General features: G+C 46.2%; 1 protein-coding gene across 5 annotated transcripts in view; it reads left to right on the top strand.

The window, feature by feature from the left end:
• Positions 1-366: 366 nt before the first annotated feature.
• Positions 367-14,759, top strand: part of TUFT1 (tuftelin 1) — a 44,829-nt gene continuing 30,436 nt past the window's right edge. For 2 of the 5 annotated variants that reach the window (XM_011973533.1, XM_011973530.1), the window contains exon 1: positions 387-504. Coding sequence is in view for 3 of the 5 variants with exons in the window: in XM_011973532.1 (XP_011828922.1) it covers positions 445-504 (60 nt within the window). In the remaining 2 variants the exon portion in view is untranslated. Of the gene's footprint in view, positions 505-14,759 lie in introns of all 5 variants that reach the window. The other 3 variants (XM_011973532.1, XM_011973531.1, XM_011973534.1) reach the window with 3 other exon arrangements.

Below are 14,759 nucleotides of genomic sequence, written 5' to 3'. Positions count from 1 at the left end.
TTACGTATAGGGAGAGGAGCATGTATGGAAGGAAGCTTTTGCAGGTTCCAACTCCTCATCCTCTAGGAGCAGGCAGGGTGATTCCCTCTGATCAAAACTGATCTTGGAGATGGAAGGCGACAAGATTAATGAAGAATGTTGAAGTGCAACCACATACTCTAGATAAAGCTGTTCAGTTAAAGCAGCGCCATGTCTCTCCCAAGCCCCACCTTTGTGTAAATCCAGGCGAGCACGGATGGGGCATATCCCAGACCCCTTGGCCCCGCCCACCTCACCTCCTCGCCTATCGCTCGTTCTCGGCGAAACCGTGAACTGGGGGCGTGGCCTATCTTCAGCCCTGCCCCTGATGAGTCTATACAAGGGGGCGGTTCCGCGCGCGCCCGCGCAGTTGGAGCCGGACAGCGGGGTGAAGAGGTGGCGTGTGTGCTGCGACCCCGAGGGAAGATGAACGGGACGCGGAACTGGTGTACCCTGGTGGACGTACACCCAGAGGACCAGGCGGCGGTAAGAAAAAGCACCCTCGCCGTCTTCCCCGTTTTGTATTCCCGGTTTCTAAGTCCGCCCCTTCCTTGCCCCACGCCGAGTTCGCTGACATCACCTGGTGCCCGGCTTGCGCGGTCAGCCCTGTGCGGCGCTTCTCTCTTTTTATTCTTTTGCCTGCGACGGGCAGTGGGAGTCGCGGGGTGAAGACTCGTTTGAGGCTGGAGGGTTCGGGGCGTCCCTGCCCTTTGCTAGGACCCTGCAGCTCCTGCCTGGGACTCGGCGCCGGCGAGCCCGTGCTTGGGCCGCGGGTCTGAGGCGTCTTGTGGGCAGCCAGATTGGGTCATAAGAGAATGAGCTCAAGGGACTGGGTCCCTGAGAGCCTTTGGACATTGTGTCCTGCCGAGGAGGCTTAGGCTTTCCCGTGGGTCGAGGGTCCTGGTGACCTCAGAGGCCCTCCAAAGAATTTCATCATGGTGCTTTGGATGATCAGTAACAAGAAAAAGGGTAGAGTAAATTACAGGGCTTGCACTGGAGAGTGGGGGGCAAGTGGGGGACGGTAGGACTCAAACTCTTCCGAGATTGGCTAGGGACTCTACCTTTCGCTAAGAGGGATAGGGCTTTCCGCCCGGGGGTCACCTCTCGTCTTGGATTTCTCCTTCTTCCCCCTAGTAGTTCTCCTGTTTTCCTTCCTCTATCTGCCTCCCGATAACTTCCTGGGATGGTGTGTTAGTTTTGCTTCCGTCTCCAGCCGCCAGGCCCAGAGATAGTGGAGGAAGGGGAGGGAAGTGACCCAAGCGAGGGCTTCTGGACGGAGAGAGGGTTGCGGAGAAAGGGGGTTTTCTCCAGTGCAGGCTAGTCTACCCCGCTCTCCTCTTCCTCTGGCTCCCAGTCACTGTTCTCCCCACGCTAGCTGACCATATGGTTTTTCCTCTCCAGAGGCTGAGGAGGGTAATTTGTGGCTGTTTCTAGGCTCTGTTGGGGAACTTAAGCCAGATTAGGTGTGTACTATTTCATCAGTTTCCAAGCTATTGTGGGTGGGAGTGAAATGAAAACTAAGGTGATGGGGAACTTGTGTATCATTCCCCCCTCCCACATCTGATTCTGTTACCCTCTGCCTGCCTCATCTTGCTCTTGAGGTAGAGCTAACCCAGCTGCAGCTAGATTATGGCTCTTCTTCAAACTCATTTCAGGTTTAGAATACAGTTGGTCATTTAGTTTTGTTCCCAGTCCCCTCTCCACTTCTGTCCAGGCTATGAGTGTTTTTGCCACATTAAAATACAGATGTTGCTATTGGCCAACCCCAGTTGCCCAAACCCCATTCGTCTGTAGCCTGCCACATCCCCAGCTATGAGACTCTGAAGAGATGGAAGAAATCCATCCATTATGTGTCAGCCACAAGTTCTACTCCATGCTCTTTGTTTTGAAGCGACGAGGGTCCTGCTATGTTGCAGGAGCTGCAGTACAGTGGCTCTTCACGGGTGCAATCATAGCACACCACAGCCTTGAACTCCTGGCTTCAAGCAATCCTTCTGCCTCAGCCTCCTGAGTAGGTGGGACTTCAGGTGCACACCACCTGTAGCTTCTCTTCCATGCTCTTGCTCTCTCTTTTGGAATAGTTGAGGAAAAAGGGCGTGAGATAAATAAAGGAGAGGGATGTTTGGGCTGCTTTTTGCTTGCTTGCTATATAGAAAAGAGATGAAAAGAAGTCTAAGACCAAGTTGGTACTAGCAGTGTTAATGAATCATTAACCTCTACTATTTTTTTTTCTTTCTTCCTTTCATTTCTTTCCTCTTTTCTTTCTTTCTTTTTTTTTTTTTTTTTTTTTGAGACAGGGCCTTGCTCTGTTCCCCAGGCTGGAGTGCTATGGCACCATCTCAGCTCACTGCAACCTCCACCTCCTGGGTTCGATAGATCCTTCTACCTCAGCCTCCCCAAGTAGCTGAGACTATAGGCGCATGCCACCACACCTAATTTTTTTTTTTTTGGTAGAGATGGAATTTCACCATGTTGCCCAGGCTAGTCTTGAACTCCTGGGCTCAAACAGTCTGCCCACCTTGGCCTCCCAGAGGCTTGGGATTACAGGCGTGAGCCACTACATCTGGCCCCTTCTACTCTTTCTTGATGTTTTTGCTATTTGGTGGGGCAGAAAAAATTATTAAGAGAAAATAGTGGACAAGGAATTCAGATGGTCTCCAGTCATGGGTTAGTTTGAAGCTAACCAGAGACCTCTAGAGCAAGGGAGAAAAAGAAATTCCCTTTTATTCCTTTTTTCTGGGCTGAACTTGAGACTTATTTTACTCCAAAGCTGGGAATGAAGTAATCATTGTCCAGATCTGGTCTTGGAGACATTCCTGGGCCCTTAAGGGAGGGGAGGAGATGGTGAACAGTCAGGACACAGGCCTTGTCCTGCATTCCTCTTCTCTGAGCCAACTTGCAGACAGAATTTATGGCTCTGGACAACCCCCAGGAATCTGTCATATGTTCACACCACTGAATGGGTGCTCAATGCATGTGCAAAGTGAGTAAATAAATAAATGAACAGATGTTTCTTCCGGAGTCAGAGTGTAGAGAGTTGACCTGATTAGAGATCCTAGTGTGAGTGAGGGCCCTGGGACTCTGTTGGTATTTCCCCACTAGCCAGGCTGTGTGCCTTAGTGTATCACATGTGGACATGGACACAGGGCCAGTACACTCTCTGGGATGTTTTTATTGTTGGAGGCAGAAGCAGCAGGTACAAGGAGCCAGTGTTTTTCAGAACTGCAGACCATAACCACTAGTGGATCTGAGATCGACTTAGTAGGTCAGACCAGCATTAAAAAAGAAATAGAATTAACACTCTTAGAGTGTTAGTGAGGATAGACATTTTTGGTAGAACTTTTATTTCAGTTGTGTATATATGTGTGTGTGTGTGTGTGTGTGTGTATTATATATGTGCATGTTTGTTTACTGGGTCTTGATGTGAAATATGTTTTTGAGATTGAAAAGTTTTGCAAGCCACTGTAGTAAAAAGTTATATTGGCAAATAAAAGAACAAATAAACACCAAACTCCTTTTTGCTAGGTATTTCTATTAACTTCCTTTGGTTATAAACAACAGAGAATGACTCCAGCTAAACTAAGCAGATGAGGAAATTATTAGAAGGAAATGAAGCAGTTCACAGAATTTAAGGGAAAGCTTAAAAAGCCCTAACCAAGGGTGTTCTGGGGCCTGGGTAAGTGGAACAACGGAGGCTTACTACTGTTGGTGAATTGGTTCCAGCTGTTTTAGGTCTTTGTGCCATTATGCTCAAGATTCGAGGGAGAAAGTGCCATTGTCCCTTGGCCCCCAGTTGTCCAGAGCGGGACAGGGTTCCTTGATTGATAGGCCCCCCCAGATTATAGTGATGGAAGGAGATTCTCCAAAGACCCAAATGTTATCAGTGGAGGGGAATGAAAGCTGTGTGGCCAAAGAACGGATGTCTATGACATTAGACTTTACCGTGGATGATCTCTGATTTCATTTCCCTCCTTCCCTCTTTTCCTTCCTTCTTTCCATCTGTCTTTAAGTCACTTTTTTTTTTTTTTTTTTTGAGACAGGGTTTTACTCTGTTGCCCAGGCTGGAGTGCAGTGATGTGATCACTGCTCACTGCAGCCTTGAAATCCTGGACTCAAGGGATCCTTCCACCTCAGCCTCCCAAGTAGCTAGGACCACAGGCATACCCAACATATCTAGCTAATTTTTCATTTTTCGTGATATGGGTTCTCACTGTGTTGCCCAGGCTAGTCTTGAACTCCTCGTTTCAAGTAATCTTCCTGCCTCGGCCTCCCTAGGTGCTGGGATTACAGGTGTGCACCACTGCGCCTGACCTTAAATCACCTTTTCTTTGCGGGGGGTGGGGGGATGGAGTCTCCCTCTGTCACTCAGGCTGGGATGCAGTGGCACAGTCTTGGCTCACTGCATCCCTCCATCTCCTGGGTTCAAGCAATTCTTCTGCCTCAGCCTCCCGAGTAGCTGGGATTACAGGCAAGGGCCACCATGCCTAGCTAATTTTTATATTTTTGCTAGAGATGGGGTTTCATCATGTTGGCCAGGCTCGTCTCAAACTCCTGACCTCAAATGATCTGCCTGCCTTGGCCTTCCAAAGTGCTGGGATTACAGGCATGAGCCACCATGCCCGGTCTCTTAAATCACTTTTTATCGAAGGAATATATATGTGTGATTTTAAAAGATCTAATAATATCAAAAGGCTTTTAAAAGAAAACAGCAGTCCCCTATTCCAAGTTCTGCTCCATGGAAGTAACCACTTTCTACTCTTTTAGCTGTTTTGTGTTTACCTCCATGTTTCTCAATAATATGCTTACCGTGATTTTTCTTGATTTATCAGTTTTAGACATCCGTTGATGGAATTATAGGAAAATCTAGACTCCCACCCCTCACGTGCTTTCTTCCCATCCTCCCAGTGTAATTGTATTACAATTTTTGTTAATGTAATAAACTATAGTTTCTGTTAATAGCATTGTGGTCAAGAGCATGGCTCTGGGCTGAGCTCGGTGGCTCACATCTGTAATCCCAGCACTTTGGGAGGCTGAGACAGGTGGATCACCTGAGATCAGGAGTTCGAGATCAGCCTGACCAACATGGCAAAACCCCATCTCTACTGAAAATACAAAATTAGTGGGGTGTGGTGGTGCATGCCTATAATCCCAGCTACTTGGGAGGCTGAGGCAGGAGAATCGCTTGAACCCGGGAGGTGGAGGTTGCAGTAAGCTGAGATCACGCCATTGCACTCCAGCCTGGGCAGTAAGAGTGAAACTCCGACTCAAACAAACAAACACAAAAGAGCATGGCTGTGGGAATCTGACTAAGGTGGGCTCTTATCAGGCTTTGATGTCTGCTTTGCCCAAGCTCACTTAGGCAAATTACTTAATTTTTTCGTTTTCAGTTTTCTCACTTGTAAAACTGGGATAATAATTGCACCCTTCTCATAAGGTAGTTGTGAGGATTAAATTAGATAATACATATAAAATATGAAGCACAGTGCCTGGCATGTGGTAAGTACTCAGATGTTAGCTATTATTTTCTATTTCTACTGGCTTGGACTAGACTATTTTAACCTCCTTTAAGCAACCAGCCAAGGGATGGAGGAAGAGTCTGGGAACTCTCTGGTTTGGGCAAGGTTTGCTCCTCCTCATTATGCTGACTTTTGTTTTTTCCTGTTTCTTTCTCGTTTTCTTGATGATCCAGGTTCCTCAACCAGTGGAGGGTTCCAGGGGTGAGAGGAGGGCCTACAGATAGAGCCAGGGTGAAGACCTGAGTAACCTTTGCTAGTCCTGACTCAGCCAGTACTGATCTTACACTGGCAGTGGGTCAGGTTTCATATTTTGGCATCTCTCTCTGGGCATCTTTCCTCTTCTTTTTTAGACCTCACGACCAAGGCAGCTGGTGTCCCCTGCTGCTCTGGTTTCTTTAAGTAATATATAAGTTTTATCTTTCCTTAGAATATTTGCATTTTTTTAATCCTCTCTCTCTCTTTTTCTTTTTCTTGTTTTGGATTTATCTTGTCCAGAGAGGTTCTCTCAACACCTGGGTGGACTCAGAATTTTTTTTTATCAGCTGCAATCTGAAGACTTGTCTTTACCACGGAATAGGTGACATTCCTTTAGGACCTCAGAAGCTCAAGTAGTTTAATACCAATTCTTTCCAGAGCCTCACTCTCTTATTTTTTAAACTAGAACTGTGATTTATTGAAGCCTTACCATGAGCTTCATATAATTTTTTTTTTTTTTGAGACGGAGTCTCACTCTGTCACCCAGGCTGGAGTACAGTGGCCGGATCTCAGCTCACTGCAAGCTCCGCCTCCCGGGTTTACGCCATTCTCCTGCCTCAGCCTCCCGAGTAGCTGGGACTACAGGCGCCCGCCACCACGCCCGGCTAATTTTTTGTATTTTTAGTAGAGACGGGGTTTCACCGTGTTAGCCCGGATGGTCTTGATCTCCTGACCTCGTGATCCGCCCGTCTCGGCCTCCCAAAGTGCTGGGATTACAGGCTTGAGCCACCGCGCCCGGCCATAATTTTTTATGAAGAGCTTTATTGAGATATAATTCATATACCCCATTTAAAGTATATAATTCATTGGTTTTTAGTATATTCACAGAGTTGTGCAATCATCAATAAATCAATTTTAGAACATTTTCCTTACCTTATAAAGAAATCCTGATCCATTAGCAGTCACTCCCCATTTCCCCCCAACCTCCCTCAGCCCTAGGCAGCCACCAGTCTACTTTTTTTCTCTGTGGATTTACCTGTTCTGGATATTTCATATAAATGTAATCATCGGTATATGATCCTTTGTGACTGGCTTCTTTTATTAGAATGATGTTTTCAAGGTTCATCCATGTTGTAATGTGAATCAATACTTCATTCCTTTTTATGGCTGAATAATATTCCATTATTTAGATGTATTACAACAGTGTTTGTCATGGATAAATGTTGGTGGACATTTGGGTTCTTTCTGCTTTTTGGCTATTCTGTATAATGCTGCTACGAACTTTGGTGTACAAGTTTTTGTGTGGAAATATATTTTCATTTCTCTTGGAGAGGAATACCTAGGAGTGGAATTGCTGGGTCAGAATATTTGCATTTTAAAAGAGGATTCATCTGGAGCCATTGCTGCTTACTCCAGAGGAATGAATGTATTCTAAAACATGGAAGTGCTGGTTCTGTGACATCTGAGTGTAGGGGAAACTGCTGGGCAGAGGAGCCTTTCAAGTTTGGTGGCTGCCTGTTCCTTCTACTCATGAAACTTGCCCTACACTCAGCCCATAAATTTCTCCTCACACCATCCCATCTCTCCCATTTATTGCCAGGTTCTTACTTTCAGGAGCATTGCAGCTGATGTCAACAAGCCTGCCAGGAATTTGGGGAATGCTGGGCTTTGCCAGAGAAGGAAGGATCTCCTCTGAGCGAGGAGAGTTACCTCATCATCAGGCATTTGGCGCTAACATTTGCCCATAGTTCTCCAGGGTGGAGGGGGGTGTGCACCCAGATGGTTTCGGTTCCACACACGTGTGCTCAGAGAGGTGGGATGAGCTTCCTTGCCTGCTAGTAATTATGGCGCATGCCTCTTTGGGTCAAGGTGCAGAGTCTTATGAAATACCTTTGTTTTCCAGGGGTTGGGAAGGTTCAGTTGCGGAAATAGGTATGTGCCAGGAAGGCTTGTGGCCCAGATTTAAGCCTGGCCAGCAGAGGCAGGAAGCAGAGGAGAGAATATAGGGAAGGAAGAGGATGAGGAAGGAAGGAAGAAAAGGGACATAGTTTTCTTGGGTCTGGGGGCACAGAAGCAAAAATCACTAAGCAGGTAGTCAGAGCCTAGAGAGGGCAGAGTCACTCCCTTTGATGCAGAGGGGGCACTGAGGAACTTGCCCTTTCATTCCAGGTTTGCTGGTCGCTAGGTAGGTGTCCTAGAGAGAGACTGGCTCAGCAAGTGGGTGTCTCCTTCAGAGCTGGTTCAGGAGCTCACTTCCCTCTACGGACACATAGTCACTGCTCGGCCCCATTGTTTTCCTTTGTTAAGGCTCCAAGTAATGAGAAGGGCTGCCTCATGTAGGGTGCCACCTCAAATCCTTTTTCTCATTTCACCTCACAGTAACCCTGGTCAGCCCTCTACATAGTGCCTGTCCAGCCCATGCCTCTGGGTAGGCAGCCACATAAAAAGCAAACACCTGTTTTGTTGGCTAATATGGGGAGGAAGAAAGGGAGTGAATCTTTGTGTCCTATTCCACAAAGGGCCATCTCTGGCTTAGGCAGCACTGCAGAAGGCAGGACCACGTACCTGAGACTGATGAGCTGAGTCGGGTGCGAGCCTCACTCAAGGAGAGGGTAGGCACCCACCTATCCCATACGGCTCTCTTCTTTGACTTTGTGGGGCATCCTTCTTCCTGATCACTTGGATGCCATTGTTACAAGGGGCTAACTGTTCATATTTTTCTTGGATTTTTTTTTTTTTTTGAGATGGAGTCTCGCTCTGTCACCAGGCTGGAGTGCATGGCCCGATCTCAGCTCACTGCAACTTCCACCTCCCAGGTTCAAGCGATTCTCCTGCCTCAGCCTCCTGAGTAGCTGGAGCTACAGGCATGTGCCACCACGCCCAGCTAATTTTTGTATTTTTAGTAGAGACGGGATTTCATCCTGTTGGCCAGGATGGTCTCAATCTCTTAACCTCGTGATCCGCCTGCCTCCCTAAGTGCTGGGATTACAGGCATGAGCCACGGCGCCTGGCCTCCCATTTTTCAACGTGGGGAAACCGAGGTGACTGCTCCTCCAGCAACTTGAGAGGCCATGTACACTTGGGGTGGGAAAGTGGATGGGATTGAGGGACAAAGTGAGGAAAGAATGGGATACAGGGTGAAGATGAATCAAGGTTGCTGGTTTCCAGCTCGGGGACAATCTCTACTTCCTTTGCTTCCTCTTAGAAAGAACACTTGACTCCTACCCAGTCCTAGTGACCCCGGTAAAACCTGGGGAGTGAGAGCTGGGGCAATGCAGGCTTTTCCCTATTCACATGAGCCTGTGGTGTGAGAACTCTGCGCCTCTCTCCTTATCTCTCTGGAGCCTCCCTGTTTATCTCCTTATCTCTGCTATGGCGTCTTGATCTCTAACCCCTCAGCTATGTGTTTACCCCCTCCCTGCTTTGAGGAGTGAGTCACAGCCGGAGATTTGTTTGAACAGAGTGGTGAGGCTGCCTATAATTTGGAGGTAGCTGGGCTTCTCCCAGAAATGTTTATGAGGTTAGAGGCTGCTTACCTTATGATTAGCACTGCTCCTTTTTCCCTAGAGAAGAAGGCCTCACTTCTCATCTTGCCTTTCAGAGTCCCCAGTGGAGACCCCCCTGCCAGATATTTTTGGGGTGTTCCTAAAGCTCCCTGGAGCCTGCTCACAATCCTGAGGAAATGCGAGCCTGCTCCAGAAAACAACGAAGTGCACAAAGCAGAGAGGAGCCCCAGGATTTGCTCCTTGACTCTGGGTTGGGGGTGCAGGCCGAGGTCTGTGGCCTTGTTGACTAAGATGCATTCTCCGGTTGTGGAGGATGAGGTGCCAGAGAGAGAGAGCACTGGGTTTTTCATCAGCTCCATTAGACAATTTACTTCATCCACGCTCTTCCTTTGCAGACTTTACAGAGCTACTTGGGAAAGTAATGCTGCTTCATCCTTGTGAAGAGATTTGTGGTTTGCAAATCACTTTTACATCATTGTCTCACATCTACCTAACCTTTCTAAAATGTCGGTGGTGGTATTATCACCCTCATTTTACAGACAGAAAACTGAGACCCAGAGAGATTGAGTCATTTGCTCAAGGATTAATGGTCATCATCCTGCCTCTGACTTCAAGTTTAGTACTTTGTTTTGAGACAGAGTCTCGCTGTGTCACTTGGGTTGGAGTGCAGTGGCATGGTCTTGGCTCTCTGCTGCCTTGACCTTACAGGCTCACTTGATCCTCTCACCTCAGCTTCCCTAGTAGCTGGGAGTACAGGAGTGCACCACCACGCCAGGCTAATTTTTGTACTTTTTGTAGAGACAGGGTCTCCTTATGTTGCCCAGGCTGGTCTCAAACTCCTGGACTCAGGCAATCTGCCTGCATGGGCCTCCCAAAGTGCTGGGATTACAGGCTTGAGCCAACATGCCTAGCCAAGTTTAGTACTTTTTCTTTCCTGCTCTTTATATGTTTTATTACATAAGTGTCACAGGGCTCACTGCACCTCTCTCCTTATCTCCCTGGGGCCTGCGCCTCCCAGGTTCAAGCGATTCTCCGGCCTCAGCCTCCCAGGCAACTGGGATTATAGGCTCCCACCACCACACCTGACCAGTGTTTTATATTTTTAGTAGAGACGGGGTTTCACCCTGTTGGCCAGGCTGGCCTTGAACTCCTTACCTCAGGTGATCCACCTGCCTTGGCCTCCCGAAGTGCTGGGATTATAGGCGTGAGCCACTGCCTGGCCCAAATAGCTTTTTTTTTTTTTTTTTTTTTGAGATGGAGTCTCACTCTGTCGCCCAGGCTGGAGTGCAATGGTGTAATCTTTGCTCACTGCTTCCGCCCCTTGGGTTCAAGCAATTCTCCCGCCTCGGCTTCCTGAGTAGCTGGGGTTACAAGCATGCACCACCAGGCCCAGCTAATTTTTATATTTTCAGTGGAGACAGGCTTTCACCATGTTGACCAGGTTGGTCTCAAACTCCAGACCTCAAGTGATCTGCCCGCGTTGGCCTTCCAAAGTGCTGGGATTACAGGCGTGAGCCACCGCACCCGGCCCCAGCTTGCTTTTTTATTTAACATTTATTTTGAGATTTATTCATGTCAATGCATGTTGCATAGTTCATTTGTTTTCACAGCTGAATAGTGGTTCATTGTACTAGTATGTCAGGGTTTATTCATTCATTTTCTAATTAGCCAGGCATGGTGGTGCACGCCTGTAGTCCAGCTGCTTAGGAAGCTGAGGTGAGAGGATCAATTGAGCCTGGGAGGTCAGGGCTACAGTGAGGCATGATCATGTCACTGCACTCCAGCCTGGGTGACACAGTGAGACCCTGTCTCAAAAATAATGAGGATATATAGTTTAAAAATTCGTTTTCTTGTCCGTGGGCCATCTGGGTGGTTTCTGGTATTTTGTCATTGCATGCAATGCTGCTGTGAACATACTTCTACATGTCTTATCTTTATATTTCTATAAATGTAATGAAATCCTCCCAAAATAGCTCATTAGCATTTTAATTTGCATTTTCCTTATACTGGTGAGGTTGAGCATCTTCACCATTCCATTAGCCACTTGTATTTTTTTTTAGAGTTGCCTTCTTAGTTTTGCTCAATTTTTCCTTGACCTTCCTCTGCTACTTTTCTGTTTCTGCTTTTTTCAGTTTTCCATACTGCTTCTCTAAACTGAAGAGCTGGAGTTTCTCAAAGGGAATTGGGAAAATCCCTGAACATATCACCTGGAACTCATGCAACACATATTTTTTTGAGAACCTATTCTAGACCAGGCGTTGTGCTAAATAAGCTATCCATGTCTTCAAGGAGCTTGATTTTATTAGGGGAGATGAATAAATAGTTACAAAAGAATGGGCTCCTTGTTAAAGTGCGGGATATGTAGGTTGCAGTAGGTGCTCTGACTGAGAGAGAAGTGCTGGGATAGGACCCTCAAAGAGGAGATGCCTTGAAGGCTGAGCAGGAATTCTCCAAGGAGGCAAGGGAGGAGAGGATACCCTGGTCGGAGAAAGCAACATGTGCACCTCTGGGGAGGTGGGAGCACGTATTGCACTGGAAGACCCGTTAGCAGAAACAGACTTGGATTTGGATGCCTTCTATGATTGGATCAGGAAAAAGTTGGGGACAGTTAGAGTGCAGGGTACATTGGGGTACTGGAGGGAGTCAAAATATTTTATGTGGTATAGACTGTGATAGTCCTGATCGTAAGGGGACTCTAATACCATAATAAGGAGTTTTTGATTTTTTGTTTTTAAAAACATTTAATAATAACATATATACAGAAACATACATACATCACAAATGTACAGTCAAGTAATTTTCACAAACTAGACACATTCCTGTAAGCAGCACCCAGATCAAGAAACAAATCATTACGGGCACTACAGAAGCCCCCTCCTGTCCCCTTCTAATTACCACCTACCTTCACCCTCAAGCGTAACCACTGTCCTGACTTCCAAAGTGCATATTACATTAGTTTTGCTTATTTTTGAGCTTTTTATATAAGTGGAATCATATAGTGTACTTTTGCATCTGGATTCTTTTGCTTAACGTCTTTGTGAGATTTACTGATGTTGCATGTACAGTGCTTCATTCTTTTTCATTGTTGTACAAAGTTCCATTGTATGAATATATTGCAACTTATTCTACTCTTGGTGAACATGTGGGTAATTTCTAGTTTGAGGCTATTATGAAAAATGCTACTGTGAACTTTCTAGTATACATATTTTTATGGGAAACATATGTATGTGCCAGGACAAAGGGAAAGCCTCCTCTTCACCCTTGGAAGTTTTGCTGAAAATCACTGACAAAAGATAGATTAATAGGAATAAAGGGCTGGGCACAGTGGCTCACACCTGTAATCCCAGCACTTTGGGAAGCTGAGGCGGGTGGATTACCTGAGGTCAGGAGTTCGAGAGCAGCCCGGCCAACATGGTGAAACCCCGTCTCTACTAAAAATATAAAAATTAGCTGGGCGTGGTGGCACACACCTGTAATCCCAGCTGCTTGGGAGGCTGAGGCAGGAGAATTGTTTGAGCCTGGGAGGTGGAGGTTGCAGTGAGCCGAAATCGTGCCACTGCACTCCAGCCTGGCCGACAGAGCAGGAGAGGCTCTGTCTCAAAAAAAAAAGGAAAAAAGGCATACACATTTATTTGATCATATTTTTAGGTGACATGGGAACCTTCAGAATGAAGACCCAAATGTGCAGAGGAAACCGTCCACTCTTTTTTAATTTTCAGTTTTTATTATTTTTAGAAGCTAGCCTTACTGAATCAGAAGCAGGCCATTCTTAGATTTCAAAAAGTATAGACAGCTGTGTAGAAATATGATTGGACAAAAAGGGTATGATCTAATGCTAAGAGACTAAGTGGGAAACCCAGCAAGGCCTGTCTGTCTAGATTCTTCTTGGCCTCTCTAAGCATTCCTTCTGGGTATGAGGCAGGACCCTCTCTGGAATGGGGGTCTTATGACTTAAAATCAAGCAAGGTGGGTCAGATAATTTTTTTTTTTTTTTAATGGAATCTTACTTTTGTCACCCAGGCTGGAGTGCAATGGCACGATCTTGGCTCACTGCAACCTCCACCTCCCAGGTTCAAGCAATTCTCCTGCCTCAGCCTCCCAAGTAGCTGGGACTACAGGCACCTGCTACCATGCCTGGCTAATTTTTTCATTTTTAGTAGAGACGAGGTTTCACCATGTTGGCCAGTCTGGTTTCGAACTCCTGACCTCGTGATCCGCCCATGCCTCCCAAAGTGCTGGGATTACAGGCGTGAGCTACCATGCCCAGCCAGATAATTTATTTATAGCTAGTTTTTAACAGAAAGAGAGGTGGAAAGTCAGAGTAATAATTTTAGGTTTTATGGTTGGCTTTGGGGAAAAGGGGTTCTGGTTTCTATGACCCGCCTTGAGAAGAGAGATTCTAGTTTCTATGGCTAGCCTCGGGACGGCGAGGGGAGGAATGAAAGGCCAGAAAAGAGGTCAGGAGAAAGTGAGAGAAAACTTTTTTCTTCCAAGGCCTTCATTTTGGGGTATCATATTCTGAGATCCTACATTTGTGTTTCTGTTGGGTAGAGTAACTAGTGGTGGAATTGCTGTGCCTTAGAGTACTTTTGTGTTCATCTTTGGTTGATGCTTCTGAATTTTCCAGCGATTGTGATACTGTGCAGTCCCAGCATCAGTGTCTCAGTGTCGGTTGTTCCACATCTGCTGAACACTTGGTATTTTTTTTTTTATCCATTTCGTGTTAGTCATTCTGATAGGTATTTTGTGGCATTGTTTTGTGGTTTTAGTTTCCAGTTCTTTGATAATGCCTGATTAAGTTGAACCCCTTGTCATATGTTTGTTGACTATTTGGATATCCTCATGATGATGTATCTGTTGGCGTCTTGTGCCTGTTTTTCTATTGGTCTGCATGTCTGGCTGGCTGTCTCTCTTTTTTTCTTTAAGTAAACATTTTACTTTGAAATACTTTTAAATTTACAGAAAAGTTGCAAAGATAGTACAGAGAACTCTTGTATACCCTTCATCCAGTTTTCCCACAACGTGAACATCTTCGGTCACCATGGCACGTTTGTCATATGAAGAAATTAATGTTGGTACAATGCCGTTCACAAAATTGTAGACTATTTGGGTTTCACTACTTTTCCCACTAGTATCTTTTTTCTGTTCCAGGGTTCAGTCCAGGATCCCATGTTAGTCATTTTGTTTAGTAGAATTCTTTATATATTCTGGACATCTTTTGTCAGTTATACATATAGTGAATTTCTTCTGCTCTGTGGGTTGCCATGCACTCTTTTTATTATTATTATTATTATTATTATTATTGAGACAGAGTCTTGCTCTGTTGTCCAGGTTGAAGTGCAGTCGTACAATCTTGGCTCACTGCAACCTCTGCTTCCCGGGTTCAAGCGATTCTCCTGTCTCAGCCTCCTAAGTAGCTGGGACTACAGACACGTGCCACCACGCCCGGCTAATTTTTGTATTTTTAGTAGAGACAGGGTTTCACCATGTTGGCCAGGCTGGTCTCGAACTCCTGACCTCGTGA

The sequence above is a fragment of the Mandrillus leucophaeus genome, unplaced genomic scaffold, assembly GCF_000951045.1.
Source record: "Mandrillus leucophaeus isolate KB7577 unplaced genomic scaffold, Mleu.le_1.0 Scaffold139, whole genome shotgun sequence".
Taxonomy (NCBI): Eukaryota; Metazoa; Chordata; class Mammalia; order Primates; family Cercopithecidae; genus Mandrillus; species Mandrillus leucophaeus.
The sequence above is the reverse complement of the archived record's forward strand: the minus strand, read 5'-3'. Positions and strand labels throughout refer to the sequence as shown.